General features: G+C 46.5%; 1 protein-coding gene across 6 annotated transcripts in view; it reads left to right on the plus strand.

The window, feature by feature from the left end:
* Positions 1-24,535, plus strand: part of LOC142575776 (phosphatidylinositol-3,5-bisphosphate 3-phosphatase MTMR3) — a 48,029-nt gene that overhangs the window by 11,089 nt on the left and 12,405 nt on the right. For all 6 annotated transcript variants that reach the window (XR_012826713.1, XM_075685409.1, XM_075685411.1 and 3 more), the window contains exons 6-13: positions 270-493; positions 2,065-2,290; positions 7,691-7,886; positions 8,065-8,250; positions 9,003-9,170; positions 9,743-10,593; positions 17,033-17,225; positions 23,787-23,894. Coding sequence is in view for 5 of the 6 variants with exons in the window: in XM_075685409.1 (XP_075541524.1) it covers positions 270-493; positions 2,065-2,290; positions 7,691-7,886; positions 8,065-8,250; positions 9,003-9,170; positions 9,743-10,593; positions 17,033-17,225; positions 23,787-23,894 (2,152 nt within the window). In the remaining variant the exon portion in view is untranslated. The remainder of the gene's footprint in view (positions 1-269; positions 494-2,064; positions 2,291-7,690; positions 7,887-8,064; positions 8,251-9,002; positions 9,171-9,742; positions 10,594-17,032; positions 17,226-23,786; positions 23,895-24,535) is intronic.

The following is a 24,535-nucleotide window of genomic DNA, read 5'->3' on the forward strand; positions in this document are numbered from 1 at the left end:
TTTTCAGTTCACTTTCTCTTCTTCATTCTGAAAAGAGGATGCCTTGGCTAGGTTCGCAGTGCCCAGGAAGTGTGAATTCCTTTCATTATGAACATTTAGTGTTCTTTCTTTCTCCAGGTAACTATAGCTTTAACATAATGGGTAGGATCAGCAGATACCATAGTAAAACATGCTGTCTCAACCAAGATGTCTCAGCACAAAAATAACAAATGGGCCCCGCAACCTTTGACAAAAGATTTTTTTTTTCTTCACTCCCTCGCCTCCTGTAGGCACCACTTGTATGGCACGGTGATAGCACGCTCAGCGCAGCCCGAGGTAGGCTGGTTGGGCTGGCGAAGTCCTCAGGATGAGAACCTGATCCAGGCCATAGCAGATGCTTGCAGCATCGACCCGGGTCCCGCCATTGGAAACGGGCTTGACAGCCTGCCCGATGACCAGAGGCTTGACTCGGATGCATCAGACTTGTCCCTGCTGAATGGTTGTCTGACTGCTAGTGAGTGCTGCTGTCTTCACTTTACAGTGACTGTCGGGCTAACATGTAGGGGTTCTGCTTCCATTGCACAGCTGCATTTCTTTCTTTTTCTTGTCTGTTCCACCATTAATGGCGAGTCATCAAAGCATTCAATTATTCTTTGACAATACATTGCGCTCTCAGACTACATTTTTCTGCATGTGAATGCATACTTGCAGTAGAGGTGCTCCTGCACATGGATCGTTTCGTAAAACTGCCTAGCAAGTTTAGCGCATCTTTTAATTTCGCTGACCCTAGGTAGCTCGCTTACTTTCACAAAAGTTTGCATGTACCAGTCACAGTGAAGTCTGTGAAAATGTAATGCACCCTTTGCTTCTATTTTGACAGCCATTCATTGGTGTGTTTGTTGTAATTCTCTGACGTGAGCCAAGCAACTAGCCAGCACACAACAAATGGTTGTCGGAAGATGCGAATGTCATTTTGCTTTTTTAGAGATAGCAAAACATGAATCACTCTTGCATATACGAATACTTGGATAGAGCCAACTAGAAAATAAAATGAAATGGCCACACTGACCCTCAAATATTATGCCTCTTTAAACCACATGCTCTTGTAAATAAAGAACTATGCTCTATTTCTTGTACAAGAACGCATACATGAGTGAAATTGTCAGTGTAGTTCAAATAGTGGTGCCACAATATGGAAGTCGAGGTTTGCCTTCATAGCCAGGAAAAGTTATCTGTGAGTGTAGCTTTATGCCCGTTTTCAGAAAAATCATTAATGTCGCTTAATGGAAGTTCCTTTCTTTCTTTTTTTTTTCTTGTGAACGGCTGGGGAACTTTTTTTGTGTGTGAATCTCGTGGCACATTATTTTTTGTTTTTTCGTTTCTAAGAAACTCTTTTTCTGAAGGGCAGGTTCATTTCCACTGTAAGAGAGGTTGAGGGTAACTAGCATTTTGTTCTGTCTAAACTGAAGTTGCATTCAGAAAGGCTTCAGAGTTCACGGGAGAAGGGGGGTGGGTGTACTGTTCAAAGAATGCGAGAAAAAAGCAACACTAGATGAATTTATACTGCTAAATTATTTTTTCAAAGCTGTGTTCATTTGTTTGGCAAAATCGAAAGTATGGAGAAACTGTGCAGAATTGATAGCGAACCTTTAAAAGTCTTTCTTGAATTTTGCAACAAAATCTCTCCATCGGTATGTCAGCATGATGTCATGGGTATCAAGAGTGTTTTCTTGTAATGTGGCCAGTTTGGCTCAAGAAAGCTTTTCAAATCTTGCTAGTTGAAGTCTTCAGTTCCATTAAAAAGCGAATACAAGGTAGTCTTTCTTTGCCAGTGAACAGTCAATCAGGCATGAATAGACATTATCACTATTCATGACGCACTGATGCAGAAATTTGAGGATTGTATCACCACCTGTTTTCTGTTTTGATGCCTCTTCAGTAATACTAGTAATCGTTTTTGTCATTTTTACTAGTAGTCATTGCTTGCAGAAACTCGATTTACTATGACAGCTTAACCTAATGCTTACCGTTAAAGCACCTTTAACATGATTGTGAACCCTGTATTGATTCGTGTGCACTTTCCAGGCATGCACTTCGAGCCACGGCCAGCGCCACAGCGCAAGATGCTCATCCTTGACGCTCGTTCCTACACTGCTGCTGTGGCCAACCGAGCCAAGGGCGGTGGCTGCGAATGTCCAGAGTACTACCCCAACTGCGAGGTGCAGTTCATGAGCTTGGCCAACATCCACACCATCCGCAAGAGTTTCCATGCTGTGCGTGCCCTCTGCTCCTCCACAGCCGATCAGTCCTGGTGGGTCCCGGCTGTTCACTATGGTGAACGTTATTGATTCCACTGCTCTCACTGATGTCAGGAGGGAAAAACTCATTTTCGTTCTCCCTATGTCATACATCCATAGTCTGCACCATGATACTAACTACCGTATTTGCTCAAATCTAGGCCGACCCCGATTCTAAGCCGACCCCTTAAAGTCCGAAGCCAACAAAAAATATATATATATTACCTCGAACGTAGGCCGAACAAGAAAAGCGAGGACAGCGTTCACAAAATGCAAACAGCATTTATTGAATCTGAACATGCAGAGCTCATTCAATGTCGTCGTCGCTGTGTTTCTTGTCACTGTCACATTCAAACAGTGCACTATCTTCGGTACCGTCAAGCGCATTAGATATCCTGCACTTTTTAAAGGCGCGCACGATCAAAGTACCTGGGATGTTGTCCCACGCTGCAGCTATCCAGCCCGCCAGCTGCGATAGCGATACATGTTTGATGCGGCCCGTTGCTGTTAGCGTGTGGCCTTCGTCAGTCAACCCAGTCTGTGTAATATTTCCGCAGACAATCCTTGAAAGGTTTGTTGATGCAGACATCAAGTGGCTGCAACTGGCCCGTCATGCCGCCCGGTATGACAGCGAGGTCCGTGTTCGCTTGGGCGAGCGCAGCCTTCATGTTGTTGGTCAAGTGCCCACGGTAAGAGTCGACGACAAGGAGCGAGTTCTTTGTCAAAAGGGCTACTGGACGCCGTCGCCACACTATCTTAACCCACTCTTCCACCATCACACCCGTCATCCACCCGTTCTTTTGCCCACGCAATGACATTTCTTGGGAAAGTTTCTCGAGCAGGCAGCTGTAAGATTTGTCGGACGATCTCGCCGCTGTCACCATTTGTTAGTTGTCGGACGATCTACGAGCTGTAGGCCGATCTCACCGCTGCCATTCAGATGTAAGATTTGGCAGTCGTAGCTGTAGGAAGGAGCTTGACTCTTCGTCGGGACTTAGGAGAGCAGGATTTATTTACATGTTATTTACAGTTGAACATGAGATACATCAACAGTCTAGCAAGACTCCCAAATGGAGCCCGCAAGACGAGCATACAGCAAACAGCTTACGAGCACACACTAGCAGCCGACAATCGCTGCTTATGTGCACTCCGCTCGACGTCATAGTTCAACGTCATTGTAGATGACCCGCCCTTTTGGAGGAGGCGGGCTCTCGACTTGGAGGAGGATGAGGGCTCACACACACACACACACGTTCACGGTCCGAAATCAACACCACACGAATTTCGTAGAACTCCGAGCTGTTCCGGGTAGCGCGCCCGGGTAGCACATTGTCTTACGTCTTGGTCTGCACATGGGAAGGAGCCTTCGTCGGCTTTCCCACGACAACTCCCCCACCCGTAGCAGATCAGGTCCATGTTGTTGTGTTGCGCACAAAGCCTGCTTCGTCGAACTCCTTCAGTCACAATGGCGACGAGGCTAGAGCGTAACGGTGGCGGTTTCAGCACAAAGCCTGCTTCATCAAACGCATCCTAGCTGAAGCGACGGAGAGTGGAGGATGCGCGCATTGTTCCTGACACAAAGTCGACTTAGTCACGCCGTGGCTAGAGGTTGGCGGCGGCGTTCCAAGATGAGGTTGCCACCGCTGGCGTAAATGGCTGGTAAACTTGCACTGCAGCTGGCCGTTCTTAACACAGCGTCTTTCTTTTGAATATCATATAAGGAGGGAGTTCATGTCCATCAGCTGTGCAGCACAGCATGACAGTTGCGCGCTGCTTCTCGTAGCCCGCAGAGCACACCTTGACCTCCTTGGCACCCTTTTCATTCATGGTGTACGCCACTGGCGTATCAAAACACACAGCCGTCTGGTTGGCGTTGCCGATTTGCCTAAGGTTGTAGCCTGCCACTTCTCTTTTTCGCAGCACGTAGCACTGAAAAGCTATCAGCTTTTCTTCGAAAACGCTTGGCAGCTTCTGGGTGATTGAAGTGCGACGTCGGAGGCTGAAGCCGAAGCGCTTCATGAATTTCTGAAGCCAGCCCCGGCTCGCTTTAAAATCCTTTGGCGTTAGGCGTTGCTCCCTCGAAAGTTCCCTTGCTTTCACTTGGAGCACTTCTGTTGTCACTGGAAGGGCAGCTGCTCTCTGCGTGCGAACAAAGTCGGCCAAAACTGTCTTTGTGGTGACGGCCTTTCTTTGGTCCGCTAAATGCCATCCTCGTTGCGGCGCACGCAAGAAGCTGCTCTCGTTGTCCCCTCCAACGACGGACATTTTTCTCGTCGACACCAAAGTCCTGTCCAGCTTGACGGTTCGATGATGCCTCTGCGGCTATCACAACTTTTCGCTTGAAAGCGGCACTGTAGTGGCATCTCCTGCTTGGTGCCATCGCGATAACACCATGCCACACACCGATACGGCCGACACAACACAGGTTAAAATGGCTAACTTGCTTGTGCACGGTTGGCTACTGGCACGGCTAGTAGCGGCTGCGATACTGACTTTTCTAGATGGCGCTAGCTATGCACCATATTTAGCAGTTTCAATAAAAAACTGGCGCGTTTTTTAAAATCCTTGAATCTAAGCCGACCCTGGAGTTTGGAATATGATTATTTGAAAAAAAACTGTCGGCCTAGATTCGAATAAATACGATGCCTTACACCAACTCAATCGTTGCTTCAGAGACTCAGGTAAAGATTTTCTTAATTCAACGGTTCTTTAAAGGGACACTAAAGGTTACTATTAAGTCAACGTGGACTGTTGAAATACCATCCCAGAAACCTTGAAACGCTTGTTTCGTGCCAAGGAGAGACTTATTTTAAGAGAAAATGCGTTCTGAAGCGTCCGCGTACCTCTAGCGCAGTTCAAATCGCCCGCCCTCCGATCGAGGAGTACTGACATCATGGTCTCGTAGTGACGTTGCGCCATCGGTGAGTAGAACGGCATCCGCAGACAGCGCTACAGCTTTTCTGCGCAAAACGCAAACGCGCGGCCAGAAACAGAGCCAAGACAGAGCCGACAGGAGAGCGAAAGCGGGAGTATGGTGGCTAGCGGAAGGAGAAACGCGCGACCATAAGCTGGTACTTCTTTCTATGACGCAAACTTCGACGCTCGTCGCAATGGACCCTGACAACGACAGATTGGCTCGCGATGGTGGGCTCCACCCCAGCGATTTGAGCACTGACGAGCGCGACCTGCTGCTGAGGGCTCGCACTGCCGGCGTCGTTGCGTACTACGACGGCGGCCTCGACACCGGCTCTTTGGAGCGGGAAAGCAACGAGGGCTTCCCACGACATCACATGGACGTGGCATTCTCGCTGCTTCTTCCAAATGAAAGTTTCGCGAGCCAGCAGAACCCTCACAGCACGACGCGATAACGAAACTACTGAAACTCCAAAGTGTGCCCGGCGCAGAGTCGAGCGCGCAGAGTCGAGCGAAAACGAAACCTTTCGACCACCCATATTACTGAAGGGTAACGTCAAAATGTTATTTTTTCTTAGAATCGAATAGACGTAGACAAGTAGCATTTTTTTCCGTCTTATAATCGAATGAAATGATATTTTTAATATGAGTAGTTGAGTATTAGTAACACAAATTATGAGGAGTGCTTTCGTCATCGGGCTAGTACCGGAATGTCGCTGGGGGGTCTCAAATCGTGTCGTGCATTTACCTCAATTTCTCGGTTACTAAAGCTCTGTTCGCGATTATATTGACGCCTTAGACGTTCTAGAATATTGCTCTACCACTTTAACTTGAGTTTATGGTAACCTTTAATGTCCCTTTAACAGTTGTAAAGCACTAACAGGGACTTTCTTTTTAATTTTTTCGTAAGGTGTAAGATCCAGCAGCTGCACATAGAGTTTTGAGAGACGCTATAGTTGAGGGCTCCTGGGTTCTTTAGCGTTTCAAGCAAGGCACGGTACTTCAGCATTTTCGCATTCTGCCCGCACTGGAAGACAGCCGCTATAAGAGGGAATCAAACCCCCAACCTCATCCTCGTGCTCAGCAGCAGTGCGAGAAGAGAGTGGCGGCATAAGCGGACCGAGAGCTCCATGTTAGGCGAGGCAAGGTGCGATCCTCGGAGGCCACAAGTACAGCGGTGACAGAGGAAGGAAGATGCAGGTGGCGCAAATTGTGTGTGTTGTTTGTGGTGTGTGCGGATGAAGCATGTGGACAGTGTTGGGGCGGAGCCGTGGCGTGCAGTTATAAAGGGTGTGTTTGCAACGAACGTGTCCGCCTCTCGTCATTCGTAACAGCAGAATGCCTTATACACTGAGCCACTGCGGCGAGTGAACGGGGACTGTGGAGCCTGATGGGAGCATATTACTCCATTACCTGTCTGTGTTAAATAATTGGTCATTGTTGTGCTAGTAAAAGTCCAGAGGACCACTTATGAACAACTCAAACATAATGGGACCCAAAAGGTATTTTATTATTTCAACAGAAGCAAACATGCACGTCCATCTTGTAAACAATGTGACGGTACGACATGGAAATCAAAGGCAACTCAAGACGTGCCGCTTATTGTTTGGAGACACATGGGAAGGAAAGTTTTGAATGGCCTCCCCTAACCATAACCAATGTAATCAAGAATTTGAGCCATGGGCCACTCTGTATGTAGAAGAATGCTTAACTTGTAATCTCAGTGTTTGTAAACAAAGTAACACAATGCAGGTCAAAAAAAAAAGAGGAAAGGCAGGCTACATTGACATTTCTCTACTGCTTCGCTGTTTGCAGCTTTGAATGTTAAGCTTTGCCAAGTAACCTTTTAAAACTTGGCCACATATATTATTTTTACCTTCTGAGAAAATTCACGGTGGTGGTTTGCCAGCTTTTTGTTTACATGTAAATTGATGGCACAGCCACCACATCTTTGTGGCTTTACACCATAGAGCTTGCCTTTAGGACTCATCTCGATTTAACGAGGCTGCACTTTTCCCATTTGCCTATTGTACCCATCTCGCCAAGTCCATGTAGCGCTCGATAAAATGTGAGTTCCATTATACAACCAGGAAAGCAAACTAGAAGAAAGGCTCCCTCATTGTATGCCTCTGATTGCCCTCCGCTCGGCAGACCGAACACAAGCTTCAGAGAGGGATTAGTGGTGCATGGTTGGCGAGCCCTATTCCCTCCTCCGGTACATGCAGCTGGTTCTGTTTCTGATTGGCTGACATGTGCCCTATAGCCTTCACTGCACTGCACGGAGTTGAGAGAGAGTATATTAGTTGCAGTTAAATGGAACGAGAAGTGTGCAATGGCGCCAGCTAAATAGCAGCCAGATGTAAGCTACTGCACTTGACTTGATGACCGGCAACCATGCTTGTCACTTTCGCTCTCGCAGAATTCTCTCTTATGCACTCGTTCGAGACAAGTTTTATCTTGTTCCATTGCTCATGGTCATCACTATGTATCGCCATTTACAGCTGGATGTCAACCTTGGAGTCGAGCAAATGGTTGTACCACCTGTCAGGTCTGCTGAAGGCCTCGCTTGTGGTTGCCAATGCGGTTGACCTGGAACGGCGACCAGTGCTTGTGCACTGTTCAGATGGTTGGGATCGCACACCTCAGATTGTGGCCATGGCTGAACTTATTTTGGACCCTTACTACCGCACAATCGAGGTGAGCAGTTCATTCACAGGACTTAGCTTCACTAGACATGAAAAGGTCAACTGAATTGCTGCCTGTAGTCTCTCTATACGCTTGGATAGTCGGAACTGTTAGCTGCTTTCAAATGTGGAGCTATCAGGTTTGCCGAATTCTGATGCATCAACTGACCACATTGGCTTTGTTTTCCCAGGGCTTCCAAGTACTAGTGGAAAAGGAGTGGCTGGAGTTTGGACACAAATTTGGAGACCGCTGCGGCAACAGTGCTACGGCTGAAGACTTGGGCGAGCGCTGCCCAGTGTTTCTTCAGTGGCTTGACTGTGTGCATCAGCTGCTGGCACAATTTCCATGTGGCTTCCAGTTCAACCAGCAGTACTTGGTGAGCTGGTCACTCTTTATAGTTGTTTCACTTGGGTAAGCTTGGCAGGTAAAATAAGAATTTTTTTTTAACTTGTAAAACCTACCAATTCTCCTTTGCGTGTTTTTCTTCCATCCGTAACAGCACTTGAAAAATTGCCATTTGAGCTGTTACAACTATGAATAAGCAGTGAAATTGTACCGTCGTATCAGCCACAAGAATTATTTATCCTGTTTCATTTATTTCACCTGTCCTGTTGTCCTTGCTTTATTGTTCCCTCCACCCTCCCTTTTTATGCATTTTTGTTTCAAGATGAATTATTTATTCTTCACATTTATAGACAGCTGTTTGTTATGTTGGCTAACAGGCAAATCTATATTGGTTGGTTGTGATCTAGCTGTTCAACAGCCAGAATCTGGGAGCACACAGGCAAGAAAGAGTATTGCATGGCAAATTGCTTGGGACATTTTACCTGAAATGAGTCTAAACAGAGTTGAGATAATGATGTTCCGTGTTCTCTTGTGCATGTCCTACACATTCTGGCTGTAGAAGCTCTCATTTGCAATTGAGGCTTCTTTTTTGCTCATGAATTTGGGTGCATCCTATTTCTGGATGTGAGCTGTGACACTCTAAACATTTGCTTTGGCAGCCATGCCTCTAAGACTATCACAATGCTGCCAAGCCTTGTTACTTGGCAACTTGTTGCTTTTTTTCAGCACATTGCAGTAGTCACTCAATGTTCATCTACATGCTATTTACACTTGCTCCAACAGGTCAAGCTGGCACAGCACACATACTCAAGCCTATTTGGAGATTTTCTGGGGAACAGCACCATGGAACGGCAGCAGGAAGCAGTAGCTACAAGAACGTTCTCGGTGTGGACCTTCCTGAAGGCCAGACCAGAACAGTACCTCAACTACCTCTACAGCCACACAGATCAGGTGTGCTTGCAAGTTCACTCATTCTGCTTTCCATATGGTGGTTCTACTTACTGCTTTTCCAACAATTGCCCAGGTAGCTCAAGATAACTGGATCACAACATTGTGTACCTGTTCACCATGATGGCTGTATTGCAACAAAAATGGCGGCCACAGCAATGTCAATGTACATCATTGTAGGTGGGAAGACCAAGTCAGTGTTGTGCCTCGCCTACCTAGGCCTGCCTGTGCCCCTCTTTTTGCCTGATGCTGATAAAGACGGCTAATCCCTACACACATTGTGATACATTAGTACTGACATCAGTAGTGATACATCAGCACTGACCACCAAGTGGCCGGTGGACTTTCGTACGAGGGTGGCTAGTTCTTATACAACATCAATACCGGCCACATATTGTCTCGCTAATTAGGGTTGACAGCTGACTTTGTATAATAACAGAGGATGGCATATGCCTTCGTTCATCCAATGACTGCCATATCCCTAGGCTCTCTGTCAGTCATTTTCTAATCCTGTCTTGGTGTCTCATTCCTGGCATGTGAATGAAAAATGTTCCCATCCTCTCCATTAACAACAGGTCCTGAGGCCTCGGTGCCAGGTACGAGATCTGCGCTTCTGGAGCGAGGTGTATCTGCAGCCATCTACGGGACTGCTGTCACAAGGCCCGCCTTCCACACCTCCATCGGAGGCCCCAGAACCAGCTGAGGAGACTCCTCCTGAACCAGCTGGCAGTGGTGACACGTCGACAAACCTCGTCAAAACCAAGTCCGTGGACTCGCTGTTTGCAGGCAGCCAGTCTGAGCAGACGCCACCTTCCGAAAAGCACCAGCGACGACTGAGCGACCCGAGCCTAAAGGGTTTGCAGTCGGAATTGCACAGTGGGCACGACGAAAATGCCACGCCATTGGCTCATCGGCGCAGCCTGAGTAACGGAGCTTTGAATGGCAGCCAGGAGGAAGTGGCAGTGGATACCAAAACCTCGCTCATTGTGGCAAATTCAGCTGAAGAAAGTGTGCAACAGACTGAGCAGCTGCAGCAGCAACATGCGGTGTCCTCCATTGAGGACTCGACCGACACCCTTGTCAGTGAGGCTGGTGGATCATGTGTTTCAGCCATGACAGAGGCAGTGCAAGAGCAAAGTGAAAAGGACAGTGAGGCTACCGTGGAAGCAATGGTGCCGTCTGCCTTGCCACGGCAGACACATCTCCTCAGCAACACGGCTAGCACGAGTACGACAGACATTAGCAGTTCAGCTGTGTATAACATGTTCCCAGAGGTTGCCGTGGAGGACCTGCCATCCAACAAGTGCCCATATTGGTTGTCGCATAAGAATGGCGAGACCCTGCTGGCTGCAACCCGTAGCTCATTGGCACGGGCAGCAGCCATCAATGGCCGAGGTTCCCATTACTCTACACCCCTGCACTCTAGGTAGGTTCTTGTCTTATTGGGAGTTTGATTTTGAGCACCCAAAGTTTGGCAGTCGCAGTGCACCATAAAGGCCCTCACTTTCATTGTCCGCTGCAGTGAAACCTCGTTAAACCGTACTTGGCCAGAGCTCGGAAAAAGTATGCAGTAAACGGTGGTACTGCTTAACCGAAATAGCGTGAGATCGCCCACTTACCCGTAAAGAAAACGGAACTTGGAGAGAGTGCGATGAAAGGGCAAGAACATTCAGTATTTATTCACTTTGCTTCGATGCTACCATGGCCTAGCAGTGACGACAGCGGCCTCTTACTTATTGCAGCTGCGAGCCAGCTTTTCAGCCAGCCCCCTCTTCTTTGCAAACACTTGCAAGGCAGATTCCTCGTTGGTGTTGCTCATTCTCTGTGCACGCACGCGGTAGCGCTGTAGAAGTCGTAGGGTGCCTTTTTCATTGCGGGGTGCTGTTCTCATCGCGATGATTGCATTCACGAGGATGATGCAACGCGCTGCTGCTGCCACTGTCGGGCCTGAATCGCCGTGCTGTCGCTTTCCATGCCGTCCTCGTCACTGTCCCTAGACGATACTTCGGCAACAACAGGGGCAACGATGGCGAAAAATCGAACCTCGAAGCCGACCTCTCTTTGCGATCGCAACAGCGCTGCCGAGCAACTTCTTCGCATTCCAAATGCCATACGTTTTAGTCAACGGTAGATCCCCGTCACGTGCCAGCGCCGACTTCTTCATGTCGCGTTCGATAGCACGAGCGATGTCCAATTTTTCTTCTGTGCTGAGCACCCAGCGTTTTTTTTACCCGAGCTACAGCTTGACGAGAGTCTAGTTTGCGCGACGCCACAATGCTCTCTGGCATGACGCCACGGCGCCGAAATGATGTTGATGTGGCTTTACACGTGAATACACCGCGTGCTTGGAGGCAGTTGTGATCTTTGAGGCTTGTTGTTCTGCCAAGCTGCCCGATGGATCCGACGCACCGCTGTGATTGTGCGACAAAGAGTGGAAACACTACGTGTTAACCGATATGTACGCAATAAGCTGGTACAGTTTATGCGGATACGAAATGCATTATGTTCAATGGCCTCTGAGTCGGAGATTTGACTTTACTACTTTTAAATCGAAACTACTGTTTAAGCGGGTACGGTTTAACGAGGTTTCATTGTACAATGCATCAGTTTGGTGTCGCCAGCACCCACCGATGGGGCAAAAAGCGCTAGCTACCATGCCAGTCGATCATTGTTTGAATTACTGACTACTGTACCTCTCATATGGTTGTTTTAAAGTTGTCTGGTTAAAAAAAGAATGCTGTTGGGAGTTTTTTACTGTTTGAGGGGTCCTGATTCCAAGGGGTCCAAACCACCCCTTAGGCTTGGTGAAAAAACACGGTCCACGGATAGCATACATTGCTGTGAGCATCTCGGCTAAATTTTGCAGTCGTGCATGGTGCTTGAAGCTCGCAAGCTGAGCGCTAAGTCACCTTCTTCTCCACTATCTTTTCAAACAAGGCCTTCTGCTCACCCGTTTCAACGCTCCCTGCAGCTTCCATATATCATCACATGCAACATCCCCATATATGTGGCTGCTATTCGCCAATAGTTCATGTCAATCCAAAAAAAGGTGTCTGGATCAGTGTGATTGTTCCTACTGTTACTCTATATTTATTGATGCAGGTTACTAAATGGGCTGAAGTAATAAAAAATGTGAGTTTCAGATTTCGGTAAGCATTACATACTTTCGGAAGAAGCCCACTATTGTATCGTCGCGCTCAGCTGCAGTCGCCCACGAAGGAATTAAACTTTTGTTCATATTGTTTATTGCGGTCGTAGCCATTGTGTTTTGCTAATTTCAATTAGTTTTGACCACTTAACTGAACCTCAAGCCATGCAAAACTTAAGGTCAGACCACACGTACATTTTCCAATGCACGCTCACTCCTGGCTAGATGCCTTGGAAGACATCGCTTTGTATTCAGCTATTGATAGCCCTTCAATATGTGCAATTTGAATGTCGCACAAAATTCAGAGTTTGGATTTGGATCGTCGCAACTTGCTGGTGCAGAACAAAGCCAGTCTGCACTGCGTAGCATGGCCTGACTGGAACACGTGAGCACGCGCTCCAGCCCTGACATGCACAAAGCGAACATTGTGCTATACTAACAGCTATCCACTACAGTTGCATGCTGAGTCTGCTACTTTGCGTTGATACCGTGGCCACCGCAGGGTGGTGCGATGAGCCAGCTCACTGAGAACAACCGCACGCTCCGAGTGCTGTCTGTGGGTGACGCACATGGCACGTGGCTCCAGGCACGTGACGAGCCTGCCCAAACGCCAAAATCTAACTGGAGCAGGTCGTCTCCTCCTTGAGTTGCACACATTCAATGTTGGTTGCCATCATGGTCAAAGGTTGTTATGCTGGAATACTTTCAGTGCGAGTCTGCAATGCGGCACCCATCACTTCCTCGATGTTGCCGCTGCCAACGTACTTGCACAAACAAACACAATTGCACAAGCAAATATAAAGGCAACGCTTTGTTCGGCATCCTGAAATTGTGTGGTTGCTGCAGAGATAACTGCGAAATGAAACTTGCTACTTGCCAATTGGTGTGAGAAAACAGCCATGCATAGCTATCAAGTGCAGTTCAACTGAGCAAAGGGACGAGAAAACGTGAATTCAACCGTAAGTTAAGAGATAGCCTTTGAGTTAGGTACATCATACGCACCAAAATCGGAAGTAGTGTTGTCTACTAGAACATTCAAAATCAAATTTGAACTGTGCACCACGGTGACGTTCAGTAGTCACAGCGTTGTGAACATGCCCCATTCCACTGTAGCCTTCGCAGTGCAAAGCATTGAAGAAGGAGCGAGAGCACCACCAAAGGGATCAAAAATGGATCAAAGGGGATCTTTGACTGCCAATAACTTTGATTCTGCTGATTGTATTGAAGTACTTCATTGCTGCAAAGTGTTTCTGAACTTGTCTATTTTATCTTCAAATGAATTTCTTTACTTTGATAAAGCAACTTTATGGTTGATTGATGTAGGTGCGTGTTCATTGTTGACGTCATCTCCTTTTGTTTACCTTTTCGGTGATAGGTGTTTGTGGGAAGGCTTCTTGGATGGAAAGTCTTGATAGTATTCACCATTACTTTTAAATTTATCCAGCAGCAGAGTTTATAACACCAAAGTGGCTGTCTAAACTAGTGCACATGCTGGGCACAAGCATTCTCGAGCTGTACCGAAGTGCTGACTGCTGTCCGTTGCACACGACCTGTAACATGTGCGGCCTTCTCTGATAAACGGTGCGCACATTCCTGAGGCATTAGGATTTCATATGCACGATCAGGTAATTAACTACAGGGTCAGATGATTATCTTATGTAATTTGAAAGTGCTTGTTTAGTGAGGAGTGTTACCTGCACTTACTTAGCGAAAGCCGAAGCAATAGGATGGCATCATTCCAAAAAAGAATGGATCCCCTCTAAAATGCCTGATATGCAAATGCATACCGTCAACTTTTGTGATTTTATTGTAAAGGGCCCGATTTCTAGCGATTGCTTACGATTGTATCGACGCCACTAACTTTAAGACTTTTCATTCACATCATATTTAAAGCAAAGTTGATCTCAACTGAATGCAATTATAGTTGTCGAAGGATTTTTTAGAGCCTGTCTTTTATGAAAAATGGCATGTGGAATTTTGACCGCCATTACACGAATACTTCACAAATATTGTGAACATGTTGTTTTTCAGTGATGCAAATCATTTTTGCTGTGTATATAGAGCAGTATGCCTTCTCACAGTATCTCCACAGAACAGTGAACTAGTACGTTTTAATAAACAGCTTATGTCCTTGTGTAGAAGAAGAAGAAGAAGAAACTTTATTAAAGAATAGTCCGGCAGTTCTTGCTGTGGTGGCCTCAGGTGACGGCTCGAAGTCCTTGGACTTCGAAAACAATTTTTACTACTTTTCACCAAATTTTAGTTTGTGTTTGTGTGTGTGGGGGGGAGGGAGGTATTTTTTGCATCTTAAGGTTAGCAGGTCTGAAAATGTCACTAGTTTAATTGCATTGGGTCCCTGAGAAAAGTGGCCAACAAGCGGGTGTAACTACGTATTGACGAGACCAGCTAACTAGCGCAAAATCGCAGTAGAGCATCCAAAACACCAGCTGACGCTGCACTTTTAAGCCATTGTAGTACGAATAGTCCAAGAATATTTTAAAGTTATTTTCTTGTACCCACCCTTTCTTTATATTGTTTAGATAGGGATTTCTACAGGCAACAACTTATTGCCTGATGTGAACTGTGACAGTGTTACAGTGTAAGTGGGCCTACTCAGCTGCTCCTGTGGCATAGTTAGCGTTGCATCCAAGAGGTGGTGCCACAGACAACTTAACTGGAAGCTTTGCTTGCAGTAGAGTGGCCCTAGCAGAAGCTTTCATTTTCCTTGCGCTTCTGTTAATTGCAGTTCGAACAGTTCACACTCTTAATTGTTTTTAATTCCTGTATAATTGAGGCTCTTTACACATCCTTAGCAAGCACCATATTTGTTTAGGCCACAACATTATATTTGCCACAACAGTACCTTGTGGAAAAGGATGATGCCAATTCTTCGGCCATTTGCTGCCTATCCTAACCGCTAGACTTTTTATGCAAACAAGTCATCGCCGATGGATTTTACTTATGTGGGAAGGGCCTTAAAATTACCCGAATTATCGGGCAATGGTAAAAAAATTAATTCGAGAACAATTTTGTTGAATTAGAGGGTCGGTGACAATATTTACAGCTTCATGCTGTGTCTAACTAAGCCAAAATGATTTTGTATCAAGGTTATGTCTGTTAGTTTACCAGCGAATTAGTCGGAAAACAGTGTACGCATACTTCTTAGCCAAGCTAAAAAGAATGCAGGTACGCTAGCCAGGTTTGCACCTCTGCTTAGCCAAAATAAAATTGTATGGCTTAAATATCTTTATGTTTCACTTTAGTTGTTTTACGTGTGGCAGTAGCCTTCTGCATTTATTATTAACCATCATTATACAGTTACACTTTTGTTTTGCTTATGTACAGCAATATAAGAGCTTTGTCGATGTCACGGCATGGCTCAGTCACTGCAAAGCTTACTCATCTCTTGCGTGCTGCATGTGACAAAAACGCTGCAAGAAAAAGATATTCACACAGAAACTCCTCTGGTAGTTGTCTAAGCATGTGTAAGTATTGTGCCACTTGCTCATCTCCATGCAACTTGGAGTAATTATCAATGTTACGAAACTTGATCCGACCAGTAGTATATACCTTTATCAACCCTCATTGGTCTTTTGCTTGTCATCTTTGATAGCAAACATATAGAAGGTTTAAGAGAGTTCGTTATGGCACTGAAACCCACGACAGTTTGTGTTAATTAAAGTTAAATAGCCCATTCGATGAAGAAATAGTTAAGTCACTCGAACTCTCGACCTTTGGTGTTACTTAAGCTGAATTAGGGCTAATTTAGCGAAGCTGTTGTGAAATCACTGCATTTGCTGAGGGGGGATGCAGTGGCATAGCCATGGGAGGGTGCCGGGCTTCAACCCCCCTCCCCCTTTCGAATTTTTTTTTTTTTTTCCCGGCCGGTGCCCTGCTGCCTTTTATGCCTGGCGTGTCGCTTGTGAACAACAGTGCGTATCCTTCGAACACCCACCCCAGACAAGTAAAGGATGGTACACACCTTGAGGCAGACAAAGGGTCTGCTCAAGTTGATAGTTGTATTATTATGCACCACACATGGGAAGCAAAATCTTGGCCTCATGCCTGGGGGTAGGCAATGCTTTATTGATAGTTCGGGTGCTTGTTTTGAGCTTGTTCTTTATTTAAACGTATGCTGTTCTGTGTGTTGTATGGGTGATTTCAATGAATGTACGTACTGTTCGCTTCACTTTGCTGAGCGCTTGTTGCCTCTGCCTTAAAGAGGGTATGAGCCATTGCTTAAAGGGGCATGAGCCATTTATTATCTTACGTGGCAGACAAGTTTCTCGTTGGGCAGGTGTAGAAGTGCTTGCCCATTTAAAACCCATGCTACAAAGTCCACAACAACCCCTCGCAGCTCAGCAACTTGGGCTAATATGCTCAGGTGTAGCTCGGGCCGCTGCGCCGCCGCTCGGGCTATCGGAGAAGCGCATATTGTTGATGTTCACATATTGATATGTTGAGCTACCACACCGCATTGCCTCCACCACCAAGTGAGCCCACTGCCCCCTTCTAGTACACCGTAACGGGGTTTGTAGGTGATTTGCCCAGTGTTGCTCCCTGCACTCTGAATAGTGGGTGGTGACATTTGAGTGGCGCAAAGGTTGGCGCAGGTTCGCATGTTCTCAGAGGGGGGAAAAATTTCTTTCCCCTCCACAGACTATGGTTTGTAAATTGCTTCTGTTTTGTTATATTCTGCCATTCTTTTTACGTGCAGAACTCCTAGTTCCGGCTATCCAGCTACACCTTGTGATGACAGGCTCCTGCTTGATCCTGTGGCATCCAGAACAACTGCGGCCCCCTTGCAGCAGCAGCCGCAGCAGCAGCAGCAGCAGTTCGATGTTGATGGACTGGCATGCCCTGTTGACGCTGTCCAGCAAAGGTTGCATCAAATGGTTCTAGAGCACGAGGTAAAAATGCAACACTGCCACTGTCCTTGAAGAGTGCAAATTTTGATTTTGGAGCATGGTTACTGTACACTAAATATTGATCCCTGTCATGCTTATCCATTGTGAAGGCTGTTGCCTCGGTTTCCGAGAACAGAAATATATCTTTTGGAAGCTCCTTGTGCCACTATAGTTTGCGACCAATTTTTTGGATATGGACGGGGCAATAACAATGTAATGTCATTCCAATGGTAATGTCAATTTCAGCACCTTTTACAATGCCAGCAGTGAAGTAAATTTGTTTACAGCATTGTGCTCTATGATGTACTTTATTGAAGTAATATCTGCTTGAAATTTCGTGATGGTCGAAGTCACGGGTACACTCTGCATTCACCTGTCGCGCAGCTCAATGTGCATCATGCATCGATGTGAAGCAGGTATTGCAGCTGTGGTCTTGACTCTGTGACATTTAGTTTAGGCTGTGTTGCACAAGTCCAATTTCAAGCTTTCTGACCACACCCAAGGTTACGTGTAGTAAAGTGCACATACAAACTTGGTAGTTGTTCGCGGTTGTTACCACTTGATCACCCGTGGACCCAAACTCCACTTCATGAGCATGGCTATCAGTCTAGCACACGATCTCGCACCGGATCGCCAACCTTTACTGGTGCAAACATATTAAGGACAAACTTATCGTAATGAGTGGCCACCTGCCACACTCTCCAGCTAAGCCTAACAGCACCTCTTCATCGGAGTGTGACGACAGTTGTAGTTTAGTGCTGAGTTGACTTCGCATTTGTGACATTGCACATGCCGAACAGTCCAAAATTTTGGTTGTTATATACATTGCTTTTCATACGTGCCTGTGCCATGGGGAAGCCCAAATAATCAAGCAGGTGGAGGAGATGTGGCATCCGAAAAATTGGTCAGCAGCTGTACTAGTAATGCTGCAACTTTGCTCATATAATACATTGCAGCAAATAAATCGTAACTTTGATTACAACCCCTTGAAAACTGCATAACACTGCTCGTATCTTTGCAGATTATTTATACATGAGCAAGTCTTGTGGGGTCTCAAACATGCTCTTAGGACAAAGGAACAACAATACAGTAGCGCAAACAATCAAAGGGACATTTGTTGCACCTTTCATACACTAATACCTGCTAGCTGAATTACTAGAACATGCCGATAGGCACGCGACAAATCGAGGATGTCGAGACTCACCGCAACCGGATAGTGAACGAATATGTTTGCTGCCATGCTGGACACTGCCTGATCATTCGTGTATACGGTCACGCAAATGGTCGAGCGTTCGAACGATTGTGTTTGTCCATTCTGGTGTCCTGCTCCCAAGCCTTTCACAGGACGGTCCCACGGACAGTAGGCAAGCGCTCGAAACACCCATACAGCTCGCCGACTACGAGCCAAATAGGCACAGGCTTTTGTGCCCTGCCGTTAGGTGGCGTTAGCAGTGCAATACTCATGCCATCTCTCGCACTTGTCTGTATCCACACTGACCACCGCTGGAGGAAAGCCACGCAGCAAAGCTGGGTTACAGGAGATGCGGGCCATGCGAGGAAAACAATATCAGGGGATGCACTAGTCGAAACGATTCCTAGAAACAATTATTTTCTATATTAGTCATGGTTACTTGCACTGTGGCTCCTTGAAAACACTGTACAGAAAACAGTACTTTCCTCTCATTTTAAGGGGAGGGGGGAGGCTACCCTCTGATACCAACTTTTTTGTTTATTGAGATATCTTAATAAAATTTTCAGGATGGACTCATAGCAAAAGCATTAGAACTACAAAATTTTGTACAGTCATGTACACTGGTTCTCAAGTTACAGCAATATGTCAGAATGGTGCACACAGTTTTCTCATTCCAAGCCTGGAGAATTTTCAAAAGGTGCTGCAAATGTGAAATTCACTATGTTGATTCCCAGATGGATACCTCAGGCCAAGACAGAGCCCTTTTTTTTTGTAATTTCCTTGTAAAAAATTTTAGCAGACCACTAAGTTTAGTGTTGGTGATTAAGATTTTATCAATCACATTTTGATTAGATATCACAAATCACAGCCACAATATAAAAAAAGATGATCTTGTTTTGCCCTAAGAAATTTATTCAGATACACAATAAAAAAAATACTTCTGAAAATCTGATGAGCGGTTACAGAGACATGGCTGGAACAAGCAGCCTCACCAGCCAATAGTAATTTTGAGAAAATGAGCTTTGAAAGTTTTGAGCACATACATTGGTCTAAAATGATCCTGCAGCGAAACTGGAGATGTCCTTAGGCTCTCTCTTTTGCCACCTTCTCTTGCGATTGCTAAAGACGACGCGATCGCACTGTCCGAGGCAAATGAAAGAGAGGATGTGGAAGCTGCTGTTGATGAGCACAAGACACCAGGCGCACTCGTCACGACAAATTCTTGCGCCGTTGGAGCAGGAGTCGCGTTGCTAGAAGCTTCGACGAAACCACGCTCTTGCGTAGATGAAGCAAAAGCTGCCCCACAGGAACCATCAATATGATCATCGTTGGCGTGCGGGCGAGCGGGCTAGCACAAGCTTCGCCATGCGGGCAAGCTTCATAGAACGCTTCCTTGCACCGAACGCGTGTAGCGTCTTTAGTTTTTTGGGGCTCATCGTGGTCGACCGCACAACAATCGCCAGGCTAAACGCAACAACGGTCTCGTAAAGACTGATGAAAATCGTCTCGTAAAGCGGTAGAAACGTGTAGAATATGCGAACAGCTGCAAAGATAGACAATGGCAAGCGGAACACATAAAGGGTGCCGGCGATAGAGGAGCCGAAGCAGACGATGGCCGGATGCATTATGCAGGAGACCACTACGTCATCACACGCTGCAGCCAATAGGAGTCGCGGGCTCCCCCGCATCCCTGAGGAACACATGCTTCGCCCAATCTCGGCTTCGCATCTCAGCCGCGGGAAACTTGAAAGCTCTCGCGAGCCTTCCAATCATAAGCGATATACGCCTCTTCCATGTTACCGCCGCCACTGCGGGTGGCAGGGGAAAAAAAAGCAAAAGAATGCACAAACAAAAACAACACCGCGGCGCTCGAGGGAGCGGTGGAGAAATGGTGTTTGCACCAAGTAGGGGTATTTTGAGCGCTCGCTCTCTGCTCGAGGGCTGCCGTGGCTCGTTATAAACTTTATTTTAAATAGTTTCTCAGTGAATTAGACGTTGATATTTACTGAAATGGTAGCTTATAAGACATACTCCCCGAATATGTGGTTTTCCTAAAATTGACTTTTTCGAGATTTTTTGGTTTTCAAAGGCCGCATCTCCCCCTTAACATGTGGAATATTCTCATTGTTTCGTAGCAACTGGCCATGTGGCATTATCTTTGTGCTTATATTATACAAATTGGCAAACCTTCCTGCCTTGTCTTTATAAATACGCAGTTCACATTCTTTTATTCTTTTTTTTTTCCCAACAGCACCAATTCACTTTCATTAGTTACAAATCTTGTACAAAATCTTCACTGTCTTAATGTAATACAATACAACATAATGAATGCCATGTTTACCCAATTCTTATGTATCCCCTTATCTTGAAGAGACACTAAAGGCAAATACTAAGTCAAGCTAAAGTGATGGATTAGTGCTCAAGAATCTGCAAGGCGTCAATATTGTCGCGAACAGAGCCTTAATAATAGAGAAATTGAGGTAAATGCAGGGCATGATTAAAGACTCCCCCACGACATTCAAGCACTTGCCCGATGACGAAGGCACTCCTCAGTTAAATTCTATCACTAGTGCTCAACTATTTGTTGCAAAAAAACATCTTTGTGATGTATTATAAGATGAAATAAAATGCTACTTGTCCAGTTCTATTTCATTTTTGGAAAAAGTAACTCATTTAAATTGCCATTGACAACGACACAGGCAGTCGAAAGGTTTCGTTTTTGCTTGACACTGCGCCCCCCACAGTTTCGCTTTGCAGCACTTTCCTGATCGCGTAGTGCTGCACTGGTTTTGCTGGCTCGCGAAACTCGCACAAACTGCAAGTAGCAGAGAATTCAACTTCCATGTGATGTCGCAGGATGCCCGAGCGGTCCACGCCACTTGATCAAAAAGCAGCTGCAGCGGCAAGTCCACCGCTGTGTTTTGACTCGGTACCGCCTCTGTTGGGCGCCATTTTACTCACTGACAGCAGGCAGCAAGGCGTGGTGATGGTGCACGCAATGTCATTGCTTCCCCAGTTGGCGGGAGACGAATTTAAAAAAGGGCATTTGGACCCTTCAGATGCGATTTGCTCGTAAACTAAGTCTTTTCTTAGCACGAAACAAGTGTTACGAGGTTTCTGGGATGGTATCTAAACAATCCACGTCAAGTTAGTAGCCTTTAGTGTCCCTTTAATGAGCATTGTGGGGTTTCGGGCTCTCGCGGTGGCGTTGTGGAGCCGTTGCATTGCGTTTCCGGGGGCTCCGTGTCCCTCTCCTCCTTGCCTGGGCGGGGTGGCAGTGGGTCATAGAACACTGTTGCTCTGCTGTCATCCCACCCACAGAAAGGTCAACAGGCTTTCCCCATTGGCCAACATTTTGGTGGCATTCGGACCCTGCTTGTATGCACACCGGGCATGCGTGCGCAAGATGGGACCGGGGGACCACATCGGGGCGTCTGAAGGTGCATATGTGTTCCTCTCTGCCGGCGGCGGTGCCCTTTGTCCACCGCCGGCCGGTGGTTACTTCGGCTCGGCGGGGTCCCGGCATCAGCGGGCGTGCGCACTCTTCCGGCATCTCGATGTCCTGAGGCAGCATCTTCCTATCGTGGCCCCGTCTGTTCGTCTGTCATTTATTTCTATTTCCATTTTCTCTGCTGTGGGGCGCGCAATGGCAGGCACTGACCGAAGGATAGGCAGCCTCTTACTGCTGGGTTCTTTGTTCTCTCTGTCGCGGTGTGCCGTTAGCGGCCACCGGCGACTATTTGGCCATGTGTTGTGTCGCAATTAGATTTAATTTGGGCATGTTGATGAAACTGGTGTTTTTATCAAATCCCAGCTCAATAAATGTAATTTCTTCGTTCCCGAGTGCCTCGCCTTGGGTCTCTCTTGCTCCGCGTGCGGTCTCGCATTCCCCAAGCCGGTGCGGGTGGGGCACGGACGCTCCACCCTGTGTATGCGTGGCGGCTCGGAGTGCTCGAACCCGCGGTGGGTCGTCTGGTGCATGCAATATCAGAGCGTGTGCGCCGTGAACATAGTGAGGAGACCACAAGGGATACCCTCGGCAAAGCACTCTGGAAAGAAGGAATAACATTTATTAAGGTGGGATTCGATACACCAGTTTTATCAACACGTCCGAATCTGAATCTAATTGCGACACAATACGTGGCCAAATGGTCGCCGGTGGCCGCTAATGGCGCACCATGACAGAGAGAACAAGGAACCCAGCATTAAGAGGCCACCTATCCTTCCATCAGATCTGCCATCACGCGCCCCACAACAGAGAAAATGGAAATGGAAAGAAATAACAGATGAACAGACGGGGGCACGATCGGAAGACGCTGCCTCAGGACATCGAGATGACGGAAGAGTGCGCGCCCGCCGAGGCCCAGACCCCGCCAAGCCGAAGCAAACATCGGCCAGCAGCGGACAAAGGGGGCCAACGCCCTGATGTGGTCTCTCCGGGCCCCGTTCTGCGCGCGCGTACCCGGAGCACACGCAAGCAGGGCCCTAATCCCACCAAAATGTCGTCCAATGGGGAAAGCCTGTTGACCTTTCCGTGGGCAGGATGACAGCAGAGCAACAGTGTTTTATGGCCCGCTGCCACCCCGCCCAGGCAAGGAGGAGAGGAACACAGAGCCCCCGGAAACGCAATGCAACAGCTCTAAAACACCACTGTGAGAGCGAGCCTGAAACCCCACAGCATACAGTCTTCAAATATGGAAAAAAAGCAGCATGCTGCTCATTATTCATAATCTGGAAAAATGCAAAACCTACAGAATTTGCCTTGACAGAATAAAATTTATTTACTCCGAGTGTCCATCATAACTCTGTCTGTGCACCGTAACATGTCTTCTGTGGGGTCCATTGCATTATTTTATGTTTCTTGATTGGCTCAACACTCGCAAGTGAAATGGCAGCGCATGCCTCAGCTAACGCCTTCACCAGTTCATCTTCTAACACATGCAAGTCTCTGGAATGCCAAAAACACTTTGCATGGCTCTGTTGCTTCTGATTTAGCAAGTAGCTTATCTTTTTGAATGAGCTTTTGTAATGAAAGTCATGCATTGGTGTGCCTTTGCTGCCAACCTACAGAAACACTTGTTCTGCCACCATCTTGATGAGATAGCAATGAATCTGGCTCTGACAGGAGACTCGTTTGCAATACCATCAACATAATTTTGGTTTTGTGTCCAATAGCCATGCAACGGTAATTTTTCTACACTAATTTCTTGGACAAAGGTAAAATGAAAAGGGTTGGCAGTCATTAGTACCACTATTGTCAGAAAGCTTGACCATTATCACATTCTAAAGTGTGCACATTTGTAGATCTCTCTTTTTCTTTCTGTCTTCTGCGCTCAGGAGAAATTGTACTGATTGTTATTTCTTTGTTGCAGGCAAAAATAGAAAGTCTAGAAAATGACCTTCGCAGGGTCAGGCTTGCACTAGAGCGCTCATACCTTCACGTCAATGGCAAGGAGACATTGGAGTCTCTAGAAGATGCTGTGAGTTTTGTTTTCTTGATTAATATCGCTTAAACAGATGGTTTTAGGGCATGAATGGCATATGCATGCATGATCTTAATGCTATAGACCAGCTATTTGTTGAGTGGCTTAAAATTAGTGTTCTTGGTATTATTTTTGCAAACATATGAGCCTTTTATAGGAGGCCCTAACAAAGACAGCAAATTTCATCCCCTTAAATTATGCTAAATAGTTTGTTAAAAAAACCTAGAAACCATAGAAGAACTTGTTAGTGAATATTTTGATTACAGCGATGCAACGTAAAGGGAAATTAATACAATATCTTCTAGGGAAAATATTTTGGGGTCTCAGGAGTGCACTTGGGACAAAGAAACAACAACAGAGTAGTGTAGACAAACCAAAGGGCATTTATTGCACCTTCTATACAACGTCACCTAGCCAAATTACAACCAATGGGGAATTCTGATGGATGCTGATGAATCAAGGAAATGAGGTTCACTGCGCCAGGATATCAAGCGAACGTGTTCGCCCCTGCCAGAACACCAACACCTAAGCCGTTTGCGAGCACAGTCAAACAGAGGCGCATTCAATCATATTCGACCATCCCGGTGTTCTACTCCAAAGCCTTTCGCGGAAAGGCCCCATAAAGCACGCCGGCAAGC

This window comes from Dermacentor variabilis, chromosome 3, assembly GCF_050947875.1.
Source record: "Dermacentor variabilis isolate Ectoservices chromosome 3, ASM5094787v1, whole genome shotgun sequence".
In the NCBI taxonomy this organism is placed as follows: domain Eukaryota; kingdom Metazoa; phylum Arthropoda; class Arachnida; order Ixodida; family Ixodidae; genus Dermacentor; species Dermacentor variabilis.